This window comes from Alosa alosa, chromosome 8 (assembly GCF_017589495.1).
Source record: "Alosa alosa isolate M-15738 ecotype Scorff River chromosome 8, AALO_Geno_1.1, whole genome shotgun sequence".
NCBI lineage: Eukaryota > Metazoa > Chordata > Actinopteri > Clupeiformes > Clupeidae > Alosa > Alosa alosa.
In genome coordinates, this window is record NC_063196.1 from 31,651,219 (window position 1) to 31,672,402 (window position 21,184).

At 44.8% G+C, this 21,184-nt stretch overlaps 1 protein-coding gene across 2 annotated transcripts in view; it reads left to right on the forward strand.

The window, feature by feature from the left end:
• The window catches only part of mei4 (meiosis-specific, MEI4 homolog (S. cerevisiae)), a 51,246-nt gene that overhangs the window by 17,461 nt on the left and 12,601 nt on the right, over positions 1-21,184 (forward strand). The window contains exons 4-5 of one of the 2 annotated variants that reach the window (XM_048250750.1): positions 6,380-6,511; positions 8,039-8,116. In XM_048250750.1, coding sequence (XP_048106707.1) covers positions 6,380-6,511; positions 8,039-8,053 — 147 coding nt within the window. In that variant the 3' untranslated portion in view covers positions 8,054-8,116. Of the gene's footprint in view, positions 1-6,379; positions 6,512-8,038; positions 8,117-21,184 lie in introns of those variants that run through there. The other variant, XM_048250749.1, reaches the window with a different exon arrangement.

Here is a 21,184-nt window from a genome sequence, read left to right on the forward strand (position 1 = left end):
AGTAGGCAAAGCTAAGATTGGCTCCGTGTAAGCATGGGAGGAGTAAGCTACACTACGAGTCTTCCTAGTAGAACTTTCGCTGAAGCTATCATTTCTACCAGAAAGACTCAGTAGACAGAATAGAATCAGTTAACGATTTAATTAGTAAAGGAACGGCTTGGATGCAAGCATGATAGAGTCCTGAATAGGTAACAGTCTTTGGCGTAGGCCCGTCTCGATCCGTCCAGCGATGGCGGATCTCGTCTCCCGCCGATGGATGAAGGCAGGGCGGGAGCCTACCCCCAAAAGGATGAGTGATGCCCGCCAGGGCGTGACTCAATAATCTGGTTCTGAGAGGAGCAGAGACATTAGTATACATACAAGATGAATTAAACAGCATGACTGGGCCGGGGTGAAGACGTTGTGCCAGGACGCCGACAGAATTTTAAAGTAGCTAGGTGTTAACCATAACCTAGGGTTGTAGTGGGGCCCGCAGCATGCTTTCGCTTTAGTGGGATTTAGAAGGTTGACGAGCTGGGCAACCAGCGCCTAGGGCAACCCCAGACCAATCGCGGCGGGCAACCCGGGCGTCCAGGGCAACCTGGACCATAAGCACTTCACGATCTGGGCGCCCAGTGACTAGCGAGCTAGTACATCGTGACGAGCCAGGCCACCGGCATCCAGAGCAACCTGGACTTTAGTGCTTATGCGAGCTGGGCAACCAGCGTCTAGGGCAACCTAGACCACGAGACGTGCCGGGCTACCGGCGTCCAAGGCAACCTGGACCATTAGCTGGGCAACCAGCGTCTAGGGCAACCTAGACCAACGTGACGGCCGGGCGACCGGCATCCAGGGCAACCTGGACCGAACTGGGCAACCAGCGTCTAGGGCAACCTAGACGAGCGTCACAAGCCGGGCAACCGGCGTCCAAGGCAACCTGGACAGTGAGCTGGGCAACCAGCGTCTAGGGCAACCTAGACCAACGTGACGGCCGGGCGACCGGCATCCAGGGCAACCTGGACCGAACTGGGCAACCAGCGTCTAGGGCAACCTAGACGAGCATCACGAGCCGGGCGACCGGCGAGAAGTAACCTGAACCATAAGCGTCGAACGAGCTGGGCAATCAGTGAAAGGGCAAAATGCCCATGGCTGAGACTAAATCACCACAAGCTACCAGCATGCTGGGGCCCAATATGTTTCAGCAATTAGTGCAAGGCGAATGCCAGAATTTAACCACCCCCACCAGGATTTGTGAAGGTAAAATGAGGTACTTGAGTTAACATGGGAGAGCAACTTCTGAGCATCGAAAATGTCAAGAGGAGTTAGTTTGATGCATCCTGATGGATGACGTGGATAGCCCTTTTTGGCCGGCAGTCTTGGCTGCGCCGATGCGGAATGAGTGAGAAGTGAACCTCTTTGCAGAGAGGTTACATTTAAGCAGCACGTTAGCTAGATGGCTGCTGAAAATCGGGTAAAGTGTGAGCCGTAGTTTAAGGTAGTGAACGGGGACCAGGGAAGCAAACATGGTTAGGGTTAAAAGGTTAAACATGATGTACTCAGGATCAATGCAGGGGAATAGAGCTTGTGGTTGCAGATGCTTGGGACCGGAGCAATGAGTTAGTTGATATGGGTGCTTGAGTATATTCGCATCGAAGTCATGTGGTTTAATATTTAGGATAGATAAGCATTATGACTAGTTTTGTAGAAGACTAGTGCTTGTGAAGCCAGATGTGTGTTCTGATTCGATAGCTCACCTGCAGCGGCTAGAGTGAGATGAATGCATGAGCTGCAGACCCAAGGCCAAGATGGATGCGTGTGAGCTACACCTTAGCACCTGCTCTTGGAAAGCCCCCCAAAATAAGATGAGCAGCATCAGTAATGTGAGGGAAGCATGACCTTGCGACGTAGACAAAGGACTTCAGGACAATTCATGCCTGTATGTGACAGGAGGAAGAAACATATGTTACTGAAATATGACGAGACAACGAACAGATGAGTGCTGGGGTACCACCATGGCGCTTATGCATCTCAGAGTGCAGAGGAGCTCTGAGAATGACTTATCGCGAGCTTGCTATACCAGCTGCACCACTGTGGCAGGATAGTACAGTTTAGAACTGGCTGCTGGAGAGACAATGAGTAAAGGTAGCAATGAGGAGAGAATAAGCAATACATATCGCCCAACTGGATGCAGAAATTATATTAGTCATCGCCAAGCACTGGCCCCTGAGTGAGTGGAGGGGTGTGCATTCACGCGACATTCCATGTGGCCAGGACATTTTTAATCAAAGCGACTGACAATGTACCCTGGGAATCCAGAGTTCTCACGGAAGCATTTGCTCAGGGAGAGACTTGAGTCTGGCAAGGAGTATGATGCACGTAACTTTTGCCCCTTGCATCGCGGGGAACCAATATATGTGTAGCTGATATAGCGGGCCATAGGCGATCTAAACAGATGACAGACGTAGTGTCATCCAATTGCGTCGAAGTCCAGAATCAGGCAGTTAACATTGACCGTATAGCGGTATCCTGAACCATGAGCTGGGCAACCAGCGTCCAGGGCAACCCAGACAGACATGACGGCCGGGCAACCGGCATCCAGGGCCACCTGGACCAAACTGGGCAACCAGCGTCTAGGGCAACCTAGACGAGCGTCATGAGCCGGGCAACCGGCGTCCAAGGCAACCTGGACGTCAAAGTCAGCGTACTGAGAAGCAGAAGCAGTGTTAGGTGGTACATATTTAAAGAGCCCACTGAATTCCTATAGGCTAGCGCTGATTGAATGAGTGAATGATCAGATTGCAGGGCTTTCCCGAAAGTAGGCAAAGCTAAGATTGGCTCCGTGTAAGCATGGGAGGAGTAAGCTACACTACGAGTCTTCCTAGTAGAACTTTCGCTGAAGCTATCATTTCCCTCCTGAGTGAGCAGAGGAGCATAGATTGGTAAAGCCAGAGTAAAAAATCATGACCAGAACAATAATTTGATTTCAAATTGCATCACCTCATGCCCAAGGATGTTATGCTCGCAGTGCTGCTTCTTGGTTTGTGTGTCTGTCTGTCAGCAGGTTAATGTAAAAACTGCAAGACATATTTTCATGAGACATAGTGGAGGGATAATTATTTTTCACCGTTGTTAACATTACGTGATCAGGCATTTGCCCCTGGTAAAGGTCTGTGGGTCTGTGCTCTCTAAGTACCCTTCTAGTTTATCCTTATTTGTTGGTACTCTAAAGCAAGTGGTATGCTCCTCCATGCACATTTGCGCGCGTCGAAAAACCAGTTGTTGGGAAGCACACGAAACCTCCTACATGCGCGTTGATGACGCAATTCTAGTCACGCACCGCGTGCACTGGACACAGACGCGGGAGCATGTCGTGCCTTTACACCTTGGAAAAACATTGCATTAAAAGTTTTTGCATTAAATAAGGAAATGTTGTTTATTATCCAACATGGTAATGGTTTGCTCCACAGATACACCTGGCCTCGTACACCAGGGGGCAGCTTCCACCTCACTGCCCTGTGATGAGGTGGCAGGCGTCAACACACACACACACACATACATACACAGACAGACAGACACACAGACACACACACACACACATCTCGGCGTGAGGTGCTCTGATAAACCTCTTCACAGTTCAGTCACCACTAATGATGGAGCTGTTATGTGCTGGCAGTGCAGAGAGCGAGTGAATGAGACAAGATGCCCACTGCTTCTCTGTGAAGTGGCTGCCCGTCCTCGCCCCTCCACACACACACACACACACACACACACACGCAGGACAAGTAGGTCCAAATGCTCAGGTAGCCCATTACTCAAATGTCACTGCCTATCAAGGAAAGGGTGTGGGGAAAACTCATTTCTAAGCAATCACCTTTGGGAATAGTGGACGGCGCAGTTGTGAAAATAAGTTTCTATACATACGTCTCTCATGTCATGCAAATCTCAGTGATGAGAGAGAGAAGGGAAGACAGATGGACTATACTAGAACGATCTACACTGCCTGCAGATAGCAGTCATTCCCTCAGTCTATTAACACTTGCATGACGACGGGCACTTACTTTGAATCAGAATCAGCTTTATTGGCCAGGTTTGCGTAAAACAAACAAGGAATTTGACTCCGGTTAATCTTTGCTCTCAAAGTACAACACTCACTTAACACAGAATAGAAATTTAAAAACATAAAAGAATAAAAACAGAACGTTGAGAATAGAATGAAGAACAGCAGAAAATGGCTATGTAATATGTATAAGTATAAATATGGCTATGTAATATGTATAAGCATAAATACAGTATCTACTTTTGCAAATAAATAGAACACTATGGGTGGGATACTGTAGGGTAGTACAATTGTCCGGGGGGTGAGTGTGGCTGGGGATGTCCGCCTCATTGTTGTCCCTGTCAAGGTTGCCATGGTCGTGGACACCTCAACAGGCACAGGCAAGATGCAATATACAATTGAAGAGAGGTAGGATTAGTGCAATATCAGTATAGACTTAGATTTAAGATTTAAATATAAATATAAATATAGTGCAAGGCAGTTCAGTGCAATGATAATGTATGAATAACAATATTGTAATTGTAAGATTGAAGTATACATGAGGTAGATGAGCAGAACAGTGTTGATTGACTTTGTTCAGTGTAAGGGTGGGGAAGGCGGACTGTTTCTGACTGTTCAACAGAGTGACTGCTTGGGGGAAGAAGCTGTCTTTGTGTCGGCTGGTTTTGGAGAACTGCCCTGTTGGCCTCGCCTACCAGAGGGAAGGAGGTTGAACAGTTTGTGACCAGGATGTAAGGGGTCTGCAGAGGTTTTTGCTGTCCTTTCATTCATTATAGAAATCATTAGTCCAGCCGTACCAATCACATTGATCAGAGATTCCTAATGTTAGGCTACTTCGTACTTCGCCTAAACTTTATGAACTGACAATAAACAGCATCAACAGTCAGGAAAAATGTATGTGTATTTATTTATTTATTTAAATGTATTTATTTACCTTTGCTGTAAATAAATTTCTGCATTTTTCCAACTGAATTTTTTGATGTTTGCAGGTGTTGCTGCTTCTGTTTATCACAATAAGTTTCGATTTCGTCTTCCCCTCTCGTCGCTGATTGGCCTGACATTTTTCTTTTCTGAGGGAAACCTACTAACGGAAATTAATTATTACTTTCTTCAAGAATATTTTAGGCACTGTAGTAAACAAACTCTAATAATAATAATAATAATAATAATAATAATAATAATCGGCCGGTAAATTACAACAAAAAGCTGAGGAAAAGAGGTGTGTGACCTATAAAGATGGACAGTGGGAAGGTTTAGAGGAGAGACGAAGGAAGTGTAAACCTGGTTGGAATATTCCTTTTTCCAGAAAATTAAGTAAAACATATATTTTTATCACTTGGTTTCTCTTCTTGTACAGAATCATTTGCTTTTTTACTGAAGATTGTCATCAACATCCTGAGTTCGGTCCTCACGGCCCTGGACTAAAACCTGGATTTAGTTTTTAGATTATGTCGGCAGCAGGCCTGGACAATACCCAAAGGGTCAGAGGCAGTACGTTTGAAGGATTTGGATTTGCAAAGAGTAGCGTGAGTGAGCAGTGTTCCCACGCTCGTCTGGCACCCTGAGCTTCAGTTTGATTTTTTTTATTTATGTTAGCAACATCTTTTCTCGATTGCATAGATTGTATTGGTCTTACCACCTCTATAAGTCACCGAATGGTTTAGGGGAAAAACGCTCTAGTGGGCTATTCACCTTTTTAGTTCCTTACCTCTCAACTCTCTTTCTGCCTTTCCCTCTACCCAGTCATGGCTCAGGAGCTCAGCTCAACAAGACCTACTGGCTCACCAAGAGCTGATATCCCATCTTTTCTCTGCTCCCAGCAAAGTGTTGAATTTTTCATCCGTACCAATTCACCATCATAAATGATTATGTGCAGCAAGTCTAATTTTGTATTATTAAGAGCTCATCCATGTCATGGTGTTGTCATTATGTTAGCCTTGTTTTTTAAGGCATTGTGTGGGATGCCCATGCTTTTGTTTACTGAAATCAGATGCTCTTGATCGCCCTTATGCTATTGTAGGAAAGTAGCTTTGTGTGAATATCTTCTCTCTCTGTGTGCGTGCGTGCGTGCGTGCGTGCGTGCGTGGCTGTCAGAAATGCGCTCTCCTGTGTTCCTTTGGTCTCAATGTCGGCTTTCTCTTACGTCCATGTGTGCAGGAATGTGTGTATGCTCTGTGCTGTGCATTTGTAGGTACACCACTGCATTTATTAAGGTGTGTGTGTGTGTGTGTGTGTGTGTGTGTGTGTGTGTCTTCATGGCATGCACCGTGTAGTGTTTGTGTCTCCAACTTTCCTCCATGTTCACAGCCTCTGATCATTCTCTTCTTCTTTTCTCTCTTCCAGTTCCCATCGCAGGAGTGTCTGTCCGACTGCCTGATCCGGTTGGGTGGCAGTGCCACGCTCAGACCCACCCTCCTGTGCCTCCTTTTCTCCCACATCAACCACCTGGCCAACCACCTGTGGCACACCTGCCAGGTAAGGGTTCGAGGGCACTCTGGGTGGTCATGGTGGCACTGAAACCACGGGTGGGTGCAGGTACCTGACAAATGAGAGAAGTCTCTCTTACAGCCAGTGTTGGGCAAGTTACTGAAAATTAGTAATTAGTTACAGTTACTAGTTACTTCTTTCAAAAGTAATTGAATTACCTTACATTTGCCAACATTTGCAAACACTCGCAAACAGTCTGAGGAGGTAGTTCTCTGTGAACATCCAGTGGAGCTGGACCCGGGCTTGACAAAGGTAATAATGCAATTACCATTACAATGGAATGTTAACACCAAATCGTTAAAACTTAACTGTTTAGAAAAAGCATGTTCACCACAAACGTTCACCAATGTTTGCCGAATTTAAACGCACCTCTGATGTTGCTTTTTTAATCGTCTCCTCTGTGGGCTTTTGCTCCGCCCACTGAGTGCCATCAGATTATATGCAGATGCTTCTGCTTCGCAGACAAATTGGCGTTTTGCCAGAGAATACACAAAACCCTCTCAGAGAGAGACATGAGATGGAGGTAGGGTGACAGCGCATCACAGCTCTGGCATTTCAAATGCATAAAAGTGTTTAATTATCCCCTGAGAGACATTCCAACATTGGTGGCATTCTAAAGAAAATGAGCTATGAACTCAACACCGCAGCAGACAGTGTGAAATTTAGACTGTGTGAACGAGAGAATAAAGAAGGAGAGATTATTCGTGTCTTGCTTCCTCTCCTGTAGTGCTTCTTCCAGTGCCTGGGGTAAAAAGGGTGGATCGTGCAGTCATGCATACTGTATGTGTGCCTGTATCATTTACTTCCAGCTGAGGCTCGGGCAAGACAGACCAAATTCACTCTTTATCATGCATGAACACTGTCTCGATTTTCTCTCCACAGCATTGCATTTTAAAAAACGTGACTCCTTTCGAATACCCTGTGTTTCTAAAATGGCAATTTTAGGCAAAGAAATTGCCATGCTGTTTTGATTCTAAAAGCCAATGAATATTCAGTGCTTGAGGCCTTCGTTAAATGTCCGTATGACTCATGAGAAAATTGTAATGGGCAAAAAATAAAAACATTTTGTCACTGGACTTGCAGAGTAATTAATTAGGTTAAGCGTTTTTGTTTCTGGGTTGTTGCTTCGCCACGGCTGAGATGCTTACGTAATCAGCCCTTCTGAGCCTCGTCTTCGTCGCGCACAGACACACTCTCGCTTAGCTGTCGCCATGGGGCCCAGGCTAATGGAGCCTGTAAAAACACCACGTTAATGAATCAGTCATTAGAGGTGAGGAACTGTGTCACAGCTCCTCCACTACGTAGGCTATCCTACCCGCATATGCCATCCACATAGGCTGTCGTATGTTGCCAAGATGGGGGCCATGTTTATTCATTTGTATGTATCTGTTTGTTTATTTATGTGTTTTGTTTTTGTCAAGGGGGCGTTTTTGTGTTTCTCCTCTGTTGTGCCAACAAGGGCCCAATTAACATTGTCACATTTTTTTTTCTTGACGATACTCCACTGCCTTAAAGGGCTTTCATTTGTGACAAGCGCCGCCTGCTGTGAACGTGACACCGTCATAGGAGCAAGAGGATCATGGGAGATTTGGGGTGCACAGCCGATCCTGATGACAGGTGGAGATTTGAATTTCAAATAACCAAAGAGAAGAAAGAGCAAAAAAAGCTCCAGTGATAAGGGGATAATTAGGGTCTTTTGTCTCTGTAAAACCATTCTGGGATATTCCATGCATTTTACATTTGCAGCCCTCCACTCCTCTCCTCCTCCACTATCCTCCTCCTCTCCTCCACTATCCTCCACTATCCTCTCCTCTCCTCCACTATCCTCTCCTCCACTATCCTCTCCTCCACTCCTCTCCTCCTCCTCTCCTCCTATCCTCTCCTCCACTCTCCTCTCCTCTCCTCCTCTCTCTCCTCCTCTCCTCCTCCTCTCCTCCTCTCCTCTCTCCTCCACTCCTCTCCTCCTCTCCTCTCCTCCTCCTCCTCTCTCCTCTCCTCCTCCACTCCTCTCTCCTCCACTATCTCTCCTCTCCTCCTCCTCTCCTCCTCCACTCCTCTCCTCTCCACTATCCTCTCCTCTCCTCCACTATCCTCCCCCCCCCCCCTCTACTCCCCTCTCCTCCACTATCTCTCTCCACTCCTCTCCTCCTCTCCTCCACTATCCTCTCCTCTCCTCCTCTCCTCCTCCTCTCCTCTCCTCTCCTCCTATCCTCTCCTCTCCTCCACTCCTCTCCTCCTCCTCTCCTCTCTCCTCCTCCTCCTCTCCTCCACCTATCCTCTCCTCCACTATCCTCTCCTCCACTATCCTCTCCTCTCCTCCTCCTCCTCTCCTCCACTCCTCTCCTCTCCTCCTATCCTCTCCTCCACTATCCTCCTCTCCTCCACTCTCTCCTCCACTATCTCTCCTCTCCTCCACTCCTCTCTCCTCCACTATCCTCTCCTCCACTATCCTCTCCTCTCCTCCTCTCCTCCTATCCTCTCCTCTCCTCCACTCCCACTCCTCCTCCTCCACTATCCTCTCCTCCACTATCCTCTCCTCTCCTCCACTCCTCTCCTCCACTATCCTCTCCTCTCCTCCACTCCTCCTCTCCTCCACTATCCTCTCCTCCCACTATCCTCTCCTCCACTATCCTCTCCTCCTCTCCTCCTCCACTCCTCTCCACTCCTCTCCTCCACTATCCTCTCCTCTCCTCCACTCCACTCCTCTCCTCCACTATCCTCTCCTCCTATCCTCCTCCTCCACTCCCTCCTCTCCTCTCCTCCACTATCCTCTCCTCCACTCCTCTCCTCCACTCCCTATCCTCTCCTCCACTCCACTCCTCTCCTCCTCCTCCCTCCTCTCCTCCACTATCCTCTCCTCCCACTCTCTCCTCTCCTCCACTATCCTCTCCTCTCCTCCACTCCCTCCTCTCCTCTCCTCCACTATCCTCTCCTCCTCCACTATCCTCCCCCCACCCTCTCCTCTCCTCCCTATCCTCCTCTCCCTCCCTCCTCCTCTCCTCTCCTCCACTATCCTCTCCTCTCCTCCACTATCCTCTCCCCCCCCACCCTCTACTCCCCTCTCCTGGTCACTCACTCAGAGACTTCCCTTTACACTCCCCTCTGAGGGATCCAGCTATCGTCAGAAGGAATAATGAAATCACCCCCAAATAGAAGAAATGATAGAAAGCCTCGAACAAACACTGCTTGTGATACTACACAAGAGCCTACTGGGAGGCTCAACTGCATCAGCTGTGTGTAACTGTCATTGTAGGTTTGTTGTAAAAGTCTGCGGTAGTCATTAATGGTGGTGTAACAAGCTGAAATAGTTACATCATTTATAAACAGGCCATGTGTGGCAGTCTTAGCCACGAGCATGTGAATTATCACTGACTGGTCTGTAAGTTTATTGATATGGCCATGTTCTTCAAAGCAGCAGAAGATAACATCTCTCAGTACTTGTCAAAACAGACTGTAGGCTTTAGTCCAAGCTTCTACAGCCATGTGTCAGCAGAGGACCAGGGCTCTGTTGTCACAGAACGCTGGATTTGGAGAATTCTGCATTTTGTGTGAAGCGGAATAATTTTTTTTTACGCTTCATGTAGAGCCCCACAGGCTATGTTTAGTTTACAGAGCGAGAGAAGACTGTGTCTGTCTGGGGCCCTGGTGAAGAAGCAGAACATTCACGCGGGGGGTGGTGAAACACAAGGCTCTGTTTGTTCTCTGTACTATTTATTTCATCCCACCCGGCAGACGAATACATCTCTGTCTGATGTGGCCACTGTCCAGTCCGGCACTACCTTTTAGCGCGCTGCTGATACACAGTAGCCCATGTAACCCCCGGCGTAGTAGAGGACTGAGAGACGTGCCGTCTGACCATTATTATAGGGCTGTGCTGTGACGCCTCTCCGATGGGTTGGCATGTGTGAGTTGGTTGAAGTGAACGCTGTTCCTGAGGAAGGGGGCTGAGGTGTTGGAAGAAGGCAGATTATTGCAGTATTTGGTTCTCTCCTCCTCCTCCTCCTCCTCTGCTCCTCCTCCTCCTCCTCTGCTCCTCATCTCCTCGCCTGTTTTTCTTCATAACGGTGACAGCGGTAAGGACAGCGCTGTCAGGAGAGGGTTTATTTTTAGTGTCTATTTGGCTCGGCAGTGATGTATGTGTGCGGTTACAGCGCGTTAACCCCTCTCACCACGGGGCCCTGGTACCCATATGCTCCTCAACTCATCGGAGCTGACCTCACACCAACGTCCTGCTAGGGGTCACGACACGAAAGGGCCCAGGGGGGTGATGGGAAATGCCATCAGACCATCAATCTGCTTCTCATAAGCCCTGCAGAGAACCGCTAGCTCAACTCACGTTGAGCTTGATTTTGTTTGTTGTTTTACAGTGGATATTGTGTATAGAAACTATTGTCAAAACCTGTAATGGCGAAAAAGTAACAGCCATAATAATAAAATGTCCTCTCATATGACAAACAGAAAGCATGCTTTAAACTTCTAGTTAACAGAACCATGGTCTCTTCTAGAAAATGGCACAAGCCAAAAGAAAGTGACAGAGACAGCCTCCGTCTTCTGCTTCTGCAGAGAGAGAGAGAGAGAGAGAGAGAGAGAGAGAGAGAGAGAGAGGAGAGAGAGAGGGAGAGAGAGGGAGAGAGAGAGAGAGAGAGAGAGAGAGAGAGAGACACCTCTAAGCAGTGCTTAAACAGCTGCGGGAGTACAAGTAAAAAGAAATGACGAATAAATGAAAGTGTGTCATGAAATTACATCTGAGTGGAAATGCTGATTAGGATTGTCATGTCCAGATTGATCATGACTTTAATTTGTTTTCGCCTTTCACATTGCACTCCAACGGAGTATTTCCTCCTGACAGTCCCTTTTGTATTTCACTCACCTTTATAAATAAGGACTTGACGGGATAATTGCAGCGTCCATAATTGCATTTTGGCACCCTACTTTTCTGCTTAGCTAGCTCTCATTTGACTAGCTAAGTGAGCTGATGAAGCCTCAAAAGCTTTTCTCTGCCATGCATCCAAGCAGCTACAGTACTCAGTCAGAATTTAGTATTTATGATTCTTGGTTGTCCTTTGAAAGGATGAGCTCCCCTGCTTATTGTTATTCCCAGCAGTGGTAAAGTGACGAGTGCAACGCTAATAGATTTATTATAAGGTCACTGAGCTTCTAAGGAGTTCTCCACAGATGAACGCGTTAAGAGGACTCGAGACACCCCCGAGACACCCAATTAGAACTGACAAGGGTTACTGAAAACGTTCCACACAGAGGTAGAGGGGAAGGAAACAGAGTGGCGGAAAGCTGTTCTGGAAGAACTACCTCCGTTCTCCATTTCCTGGCACTTTGAGCTGGTTTTAGAGAGCTGTCAAAAGCCCTTCCTTTGGGCTCCCGATTCTGCTGACCTGCCAATAACACAGCATGCACACTGACATGCAGGCACCAAATAGGCCTCGCGACTGACATTTGAACAGCTGCTAGAGAGACAGACAAATGTAGTACAGAAATAACCTACCGATTTATGTTTTATTTATGATAAGCTCGCATCCTAGCAAGTTCCCTGACAAAATACACATCCAGGCTATAGCCCATAATACACATTCAGGCTATAGCTTATAATACATATCTAGGCTATAGCCTATAAGCCTTTGAAAAAAAAAAAATCTTGAAAAGAGCTGTTTTCCTTTCCACCTCTAGTCTGACTGCGAGGATTTTAGTAGCTAATAAAGAACAGCCTTCAACTTCATTAACATAAGAAGGAACCGTTTATGTCTGTGTCAGGGATGATCATCCTTAATTACGATAAGTGTGCTGTCCTCTGGGTGATTGATGACGCAAATCCAGTGTGCATAGAATATCGGAGACCACAGACCGAAATGATTTTAAGAGCATGATGTCTAGAGACGGACCCCAGGCCAAAGCTGATGAAGGTGAGCTTGGAAATTGTCTGAGAATTCTGTTGGGGGTTTTTCCCTTTGGTCGTCTTTTTCATGTAATCTAATTGGCTGACACACTACACTCGAATATAAATGTGTTTTTTCATATTTATGTCCAGATAGGGACAACACAGTTTGCGTTGTTTCTAACACATTCGTTTTAAGAGTGCATGGTGACCTTAAGAGGATAGAGGGTGGGGAAGGGGGTTGGAAAAGGAAAATGCTGAAATGTCTGTCTGCTTTGGAGGAAAGATCATTTTTATTGGTGTTCAAAAGTTTGACATTTTGCTGTATGTTGAGGTTCAATGTAGGCCCTGGGCATACAAGAGTGTTTGTACAGCACCTTAAAGGAGACCCTACACAACCAGTTTATCTGCTTAATGCCCCACTCTAGAATAAACACACACACACACACCCATATACATGCCTCACACCACAAAATTCTCACAATAACTGTTCAGTTAGACTGAATCTCCTCACCTCAACAAGGGGCACAACAAGAAGCCTTCATTTTGTTTGTACACCCCAGCTGCAGCATCCATCAACGAGTAATTGTGTGGTTTAAGCAGAGAAGTTGACTTGTGAGTTTAGCCCTTTTTTTGCTGTCTTTGAGCCATGTTCTTAGCTCCCAAGACACTATCAGGAATGCATCTAGGAATAGGTTGACTACTCTCTCAGCGCTGGCATAAGGGAAACCCATCTGCTCATCGGCTTGATGGGTGGGGAGGCTGGTTGTTTGTCCGAAAAGTCTCCTTAGGCCTGGGGATGGGTGGGTATGTGTGTGTGTGTGGGGGGGGGGGTTGCCTTTCTGGGCATCGCTAACACAGTAGCATCTGGTGAGCAGCACAGTTGGTTTGAGAGAGAATAATTCAACAGGGTGAGCTTTTCCTTTCTTTTTTCCCCCCCGCACTACAAGGGATGCTTCTGTCAGTATGGCAGGGACTAGAAAGATGGGAAAGGAAAGACCGAGAAAAAGGGAAGACTTGACAAAGTCTTGAATTTCCCCTGGGGATCAATAAAATATCTATCTATCCAAGTCATGGCTAATGGTGTGGCTGTCCAGAGCCAGCAGGCTCTCTACAGGCAGCAGAGTAGATTTGAACAGTTGAACAGTTTGCCTTTTAAAAAGATAACTTCAGGCGCTGCAGCTTTGTCTCTCTGGCTTGTCCAGCAGTGTCTTGTGGCTGTGCTTAGACAGTGTGCGTGTGGCAGTGGGAGAGAAACATTAAGCGCACATTCCTCTGGCATTTTTCACTCCCAACAGCTCCTGAAGAGAGAGTGTGTGTGTGTGTGTGTGTGTGTAGGAATGAGTGTCTACATAATGGCTCTCGGTGCTCCCTGAAGGTGCTCATTACGCAAGGCCCTTCACAGATGCGGTTCGATTCCGACCTTCCTACTGGGCTTTCAGATGAGATGTCAGCATCGCTTTCACCTTAATTATCCCCCGACGTGACAAATAACAGCCAATGCCTCCATCGACTATGTAACAATCATCAATGTTGATCATTAGCAAAGCAAGTGTAACTGCTGCGGTTGTAAATCTCTTTATTGGGTTCGCTGTCCTGAAATGTATTGGATTGGTGTTAGCTTGGCGCGCAGTCTTGTAGAAATATTGACACGGAGGCCGCATTATCGTTAGGCCTTTCTCCACATGGATGCCTGCGGTCACTCACAGCGTGTCCACCCATGCTTAAATGGTGACTCAGGGAAATGCCCCATGTGGTGCGCTGGAATGCTGTGCTGGGACTCCATAATGCGTGAGGATGCCCTTAGGAAGTGACTGTGCTGGGACTCCATAATGCGTGAGGATTCCCTTAGGATGTGACCTCTTCTTCCCCACAGCTCTGCTCACTGACACATGCACGCATGCTTGCTTGACGAGTGATCCGATTAGCAGCGTTTGCACCGTAGGCGTCCGACCAAATGCAGTAGTCAGAGATCAAAGTCATCCCTTCTTTTTATTTGCTTTGGCTTATCGGTGATCAGACGGCTGCTGTTTGATTAGCCACTGTAAGATGTTATAGCAGAAATCCGCAAGGCTGACTCTGTTAAATGGCCTCCTTTATGCTGTACCAAAGGTGGGTTAGTTGTGTGAGGTCAATGTTTTGATGTCTTGACACCAGGTAAGGCCAGATGCTGTAGACAGAGCTTGGACTGGAGCTTGGACCCTCTTCTCCTCAACGTTATAGACCCTTTCAACAATAAAAACAAAAACAATGCTTGTTCTATTTGGTTTCCAATCTACTTCCTCTGCATTAAGATAACATATGGAATGTTAAAACGGAAGCCTTGTGGGGCCAACTATGATGCTGGTAATGGAACTCTCTTGAAAGAGCATCAGCTGCCACTGCCCACAAGAGTAGAACAACATGCAAAACATATATATTGGGCTTTTCTCAATATGCGTTCTTTTCTATACTTGTGTTCTTATGAACTTATGAATCGTTCTGAAACGTCATCAATCACCGCCGAAGTACTGTTCCAATTCACAAGTTCGCATTTATTCAAGAACGCATAACATTCCCGGAAGTGTTCTCGAATCGTTGGTTTTATCAAGGATGCATCAGGTGGTAACTTGGTGGCTTGAAGATTCCACTATGCATTACGTCAGCTCAGCCGTGACACTCACATAAGACAAATGGCAGCATTGATACATAATAGGCCTACCTATCATAATTGCTGCTACAATCCGATTCATGTTTAGGCTATAAACGGTAGGCTACAGGCTTCACAACTAACGTTAATCATAACTGTCACTTAAACTGCGAACTTCAAACGTTGTTCCCGCCATCGGCAAGTGAATATATTGTTATTAATATTTAATAAAAAAAAAAAATCAATGAGAAACAAACTTAAACAAGCTGGTGAATTATATATTTTATTGTAAATGTCAGAAATACTGGGTAGACCAATAGAGCAATAGGTAAATGACTAGACTCCCGAGCTGTTCCGAGAGAAGCTGCCTTTGGCAAGAACGCTGCTGTCTCAAACTGCAAATTGAGCGTCCTGTGTACTCGCGTTCTCCAGAGTCTGGACTCACGATCTTAACTTTTCAAGTTCGAACTTTCAAGAACGGGAGACCGTTCTTTAGCGTACTTTGTATTGAGAAAAGCCCATTGACTTCAAGATACTCATCCTACAGGGATAAAGTTACACTATTCATCAAATATTCTAGCCCTTACCTTGTTTGGAGCCTCTCACGGTGTGGTAGGAAGAACCATTTGAAAAGTATCTTTGAACCAAGAAAATATATGTGCCTCAAACCGACACCTTCGGAGACTGCAGAGCTCTGCCAGAGCCAAGTCACTTTGCCCAATGTCAGAAAATTCCATCTGCTTCATGATTTGATAGGTCCTCCCTTGGCCCAAAGCTATAGACCTTTGCATGAAGTGTTATGAAAATCAGGCTAGTTGTTTTGCATAATACATCTTACAGACCGTCAAACCACACTGAAAACTTAACCTTCTTGGTGAAAATAACAAAGAGCCAATTGTTGGGATAAATGCGTCCTGGATGAATACTGATGTCCTCAAAGTTCAAACAAAGAAACCTGGTCTCAGCATAGCCATAATGACCTGTCTTCACTCCCTCAAGAGCTAATCACTTGTGCCAAGGAGTTGAATGGAATCACACACAAATCACATATTATATGCTATTGGCAGAGAACAGCAGGTTGAGCCATCATAATTCAGAACCTCCACATAAAATTCCACAGGAATAAGAGAATCAAATAGAGTAGGCCTAATTTCATGCCTGTTATCACTGCCCTTGCAAAGTCTTTTTTTCACATGAATGTATCCAGATTTGCATGTTTTATCCTATCCTATTCCTATATTCAAGTCTTGCACAAGCTTATATATCATTTGATTTTCAGGTAGCCGGCTTGATAGAAAGAATGGTCATACACATAAAATGTAGGGTACAATGTTTTTTGGAACAGTTGACTTCATAATGCCTCAAACTATATTTGAAAGAATTGTAGAGATTTAAGCACAGGCGTCAAAATTAACTTTTTGGCCTACCAGCCAATGTGGCTGTTAGATTAAAAAAATTACCGCTCTAGGCATATTTTTTACCCACCAAAAATTCAACAATGCTTTTCATAACTAGAGGTTATGGGTTCTCAGCAGGCTCAAACACAGAGGCCCAGGAGCAGAGCTGCCCCTGGCTCTCCCACAAATTAAGTCCTGATAATATGCATGTATAGAGCATTTATCAGGACCTGCTATTTGGTTCACTCTCTCCTCTTCTTTTCACAGCCAGGCATCTACAGCACTATACTCTGGGGGCATGTCCATGAGCCTCCATGTACAGTACATGCCCCCAGAGTGTAGTGCTGTAGCTGCCTGGCTACGTTAGCTCCTGGCTGTAGCAACTCGAGCTACTGTAAGTAAAACCGATTGTTTTCGGGGTTATTTTTTTACCAACAGTACTTGGTGACCTTGAGAAACAGAGATCTATGTGAAAACTTGCCAGATTTCTCTTTTAACATAAGTCACACAAGTGTCCATTTTTAGACATTTTCCCCAATGCAATTGTGAACCATACTTCACAACCATTGGATGTTACCACAGGTGTATATAGCATTATACAGTGATTTAATGAGAAAAGTAACGCTTTTCTAGAAATGTTCAAGCAAGTTCAAGGTAATGGCAAGTTCAAGGTAATGAACGCAGCACAGTGCTTGCTCTTTAGCGTGAACTTTTGGAATGAGCGTTTGACTTCACTTCACCCGAGTGCTGGCTCTTTAGCGTGAACTTTTGGCATGAGCATTTGACTTCCATGTAGCAGTCTGTGTCATGACCTCTTCCTGTCACGCTCCTCATATCCACAGTCATATTCCTGCTGAGAAGGCGCTGGTTCGCAGGAGATGTTTTTGTATGATTTCCAATCAAATATGATTGGTTCAGAGTTCCTCCACTAATTTGAGTACATCAAGCCAAGCTCACAAATCAGCTGTTAGCATTCTACATATCTGTGTGTTAGCCAGGTTTGAAATGCACCAAGGTTAAAAATGACAAAAATGAGGTTAAAGACCGATTAAAAAAAATAGTTAACCAATAAAAAGTATAAAATGCATAACTGTAAACAATACTAGAAGATGTTAAACATGACAGGAGCGTTGACAAACTAGTTATTTTCCCCAGGGCCATCATACACGGCTGGTAATATACACACCTTTCTACCTACTTGTCTGAATGTCTGAATGTAAAGTAATCAGCCCTGACGTGTGACTGTGCATACCGTCACATCCTTCAGTTGCATAGTTCTTCTGATGACTCCAGTGCCAGCCACAAATGAAAAAAGCGTCAAAGTCCCACAATGTGGTTGCAATGTTAATGTATTTTTAGTCAGTTTTGTGGGGGCTGCAAGTATTGGTTTTGATAAATAAAAAAATCAGGCTATTAAAAATGCACACATCAATGAGCAAAATGAAAAAAAGATGCAAAATACAAAAACAGAATTAGTATTACCCAATTAGACTGTGTTTTTTTTTTTTAAAGAACTGCAAATACAGTTTACATGCATAGCCCAATTATCCGTGAGTGTTCACCACCTAATGTAAAACGCAGAGTGGACAGCATGCACACAGAATTGTTATTAGAGTACATTCAGCCATAATCAACAGAAGGGAAGGAAGATTGATCATTACTGAATCCCAAAAATTCACCTCAGGAGTTGCTGGAGACCAACCGAGCACAGCACTCAAGCTTAGGGAGGTAATGGACACATGCAGGTTTAGTTATTTTAGCTCTGTGTTTAGGCCTATTTAAAAGTATGTGGAAATATAGTACAGTGTCAATCACATCATTGAAACACAATAGCCATGGGGTATGGTTAAAAAAAACAGACATGTATGGATACATATTGTAGTCAAAGATATACGTGACTTGACATGCAGTTGTGTTGGCTTGTCAGCTTTAATATCTAGCTATAGGCCTATTGATTATTGTAGACACTACTTTTGTATTGCAACTTAATTGGTTTATTGAAACTACTGTATTACAATTATTCCAGTTAACCTTAAAATAATGCATTAGCATTTTAAATCTGTTTCAGTGCACTCTCCTCTCTGTTCAATCAACTTATTTTCAGCCAAGGAAACTGAGTGATCTGTGGGACTGGAATAGAATACTGAGCAGACAGAATAATAGAAACGACACAGTACACTATATTAGATAATATGTAAATGCAAATGATTGTTTAAATGCAAGCAGCCAGCACATATTTCCCTCACCCTAAATTCAGTTTTATGGGCTGTAGGGAAAAATATTAATCATGGATCACTTAAGTTTTAGGTAATACTATTTTTCTAGACCAGGGGTATTCAATTAATCTTCAGTGAGGTCCAGTTACGAAAAATTTGCTCAAGCAAAGGTCCGGAGCATCATAATGTTTAACATGCTATGTTTAGGCTATGTATGTATGTATGTATGTATGTATGTGTGTGTGTGTGTGTGGGTATAAAAAATATTAGGATGGATGGATGGATGGATGGAGCCTAGTTGTAGGCCTAGGCCTAATGTTTAATGTGAAATAAAATAAGTAGCCTAAAAGGCAACATTCGAAATGAGGAGAAATAAGGCAAGATAAGAGTAATTGGGGAGAAAAACTGAGTAGCCTTGGCTATTTTTAAGATCTTAACGTGAACTTAAAATAAAATTTGAGCTGAGACAAAGATGGATATTCCACAGCTGGTTCCTTGAACCCATTAATCAGCAAGTTTATTTTTTTATTTATTTGTTTTTATGTTGACCCGAAATCCTGGAAACCCAGGAACATCACGTTGTTGGGCAGTGAATGCATGTAGCCTAGGCTTAACTAGATTGTGGTGGATCAATCCTATTGCCTTCTTAAATCGTAAAATATTCTGTGGTCTCAGTTCACTGTTGGGCCTAGCCTACCCTATGCTTGCTCAAAATATATGCTTTGTCTAGTAGAGGTGCTTCAAATTGGCGCTTTTAAAAATGGACTGTCTCAGAATAGAAGAGGCCCAGGGCATTTCCGCGCAAAACTGTCTCATCCATATTTAGTTGGCGTTACGGACGTGACAGTTTTGCGTGGTATTGCCCCCGTATCGTTATATAAAGCTCTCTTCTCGCTGTCTAGCTTTCTCCTCTTTGAGCAATCGATGATTTAAAAATAACTTACTTATCGTAGCTACACTTAAGATCCATCTGATTGTTTCTCATCCCGTCTCCTCCCCGTATGAGTCTCTTCCCCATAGTAGGCTAGGCTAGGCTACTTTACTCACTATCAGTCTCTTCCCCATAGTAGGCTAGGCTAGGCTACTTTACTCACTGACTCGACTTTATCAGAATTCACAGATTTCACTCGCTGAGTAGCAGCAAGCGAAATGATGGTTCCTGAAGCTCCTGAAGTAAATGCTGTTATCCTAACCAACGAAACATTTAGCGCAGCTTTGGAATAAACGTGAAAATCTAAATTAGGATATTATGATCCGGGTCCAGATAGGATCACGTCAGGGTCCAGACTCAGACCGCGGTCCGCCATTTGGGGAACCCTGTTCTAGACTGATGGTTAAATATAAATAGATCAGTCTGCTAGCTTAAATAAGCATCTTGATGTGGGGCTGCTTTACTGCCTCAGGCCCTGCTCTGTTTGACATTATTAATTGAATTAATAATTTTACAGAAGAATATTAAACTTGTCTGATACGGAGGAGTGAATATTAATCCAATCACTTCCCAACATGATCATCAAACAGCCACATAAGACAATGCAGTTTTACAAACAAACACACACCGCCGAGTACCCAACTGCTGTCATCTTGGCTTAAAGAAGTTATCACTTCACCAATCATTTCCTCTCCTCTGTTCTCCGCTATGTAATGGTGAATGCCTGTGGATATTGTAGTGCACTCTTTAAAAAAAAAAAAAAAAAAGAACATTCTGCAACATTGAAGTAAAGTTATTTCAGACTATAGTTTTCATTCTTTTAGAGTTGTTGTCTTTCTTGTTATGTCTGGATCAATAGCAGTTTTGGTTCCACTTGATATAAGCTCGACATGCAGCATTAGAAAAGACAACATTGATTTGCTGTCTTCCAAAATCTCTCTGTTTTAAGAGATTTGAAAGATATCTTGTTGTGGAAAACTAACTGTAACCACAGTTCTTACAGAAGTATTCCTCTGCATATTTTGTATCCTTGCTGTTGAGGAAGTGAAGGCCCAGGTACCATACAACAAAACTGCTGCTTAGCCAGATGATTATCACCTTGAATTGATCCATTACTGCAACAAACACCCCTTGTCTGTGTTGTAACTTTGCTCAGCCTTCTGCATTCCCCTTTCCACAGCAGTCTCCCCATTGCTCCTGTGCACGTCTAAAAGTTAACTGCAGGGAGAGTAATATTGCCTACCTGTCTTTGTTGATGTGACAAACTTCTGACAATGTGTGTTACAGTAGTAGCCTCCTTGTTTATGAGAGGTAGTCCAGACACCCTTTCCCCCCTGGCACTCGAAATTTAGCAAAAGCTACAGCTAAGTTACACCACAGAGTTCTAAACTATTGTGATTGGCTCAGCAGCTAAGTATAAGAGTGACATGATCGTATAGGTAAGGGATAATGAACGACACGGTGGTCTGTTCACAGAAGTTAATGCACGGTCGAGGTTGTAAAACGGCCCCGACGCGAAGCGGAGTGCATTAACTTCTGTGAACAGACCACCGTGGAGTCCATTATCCCGCTTATTCCACTGTTACCACTTGCGTTGTGTT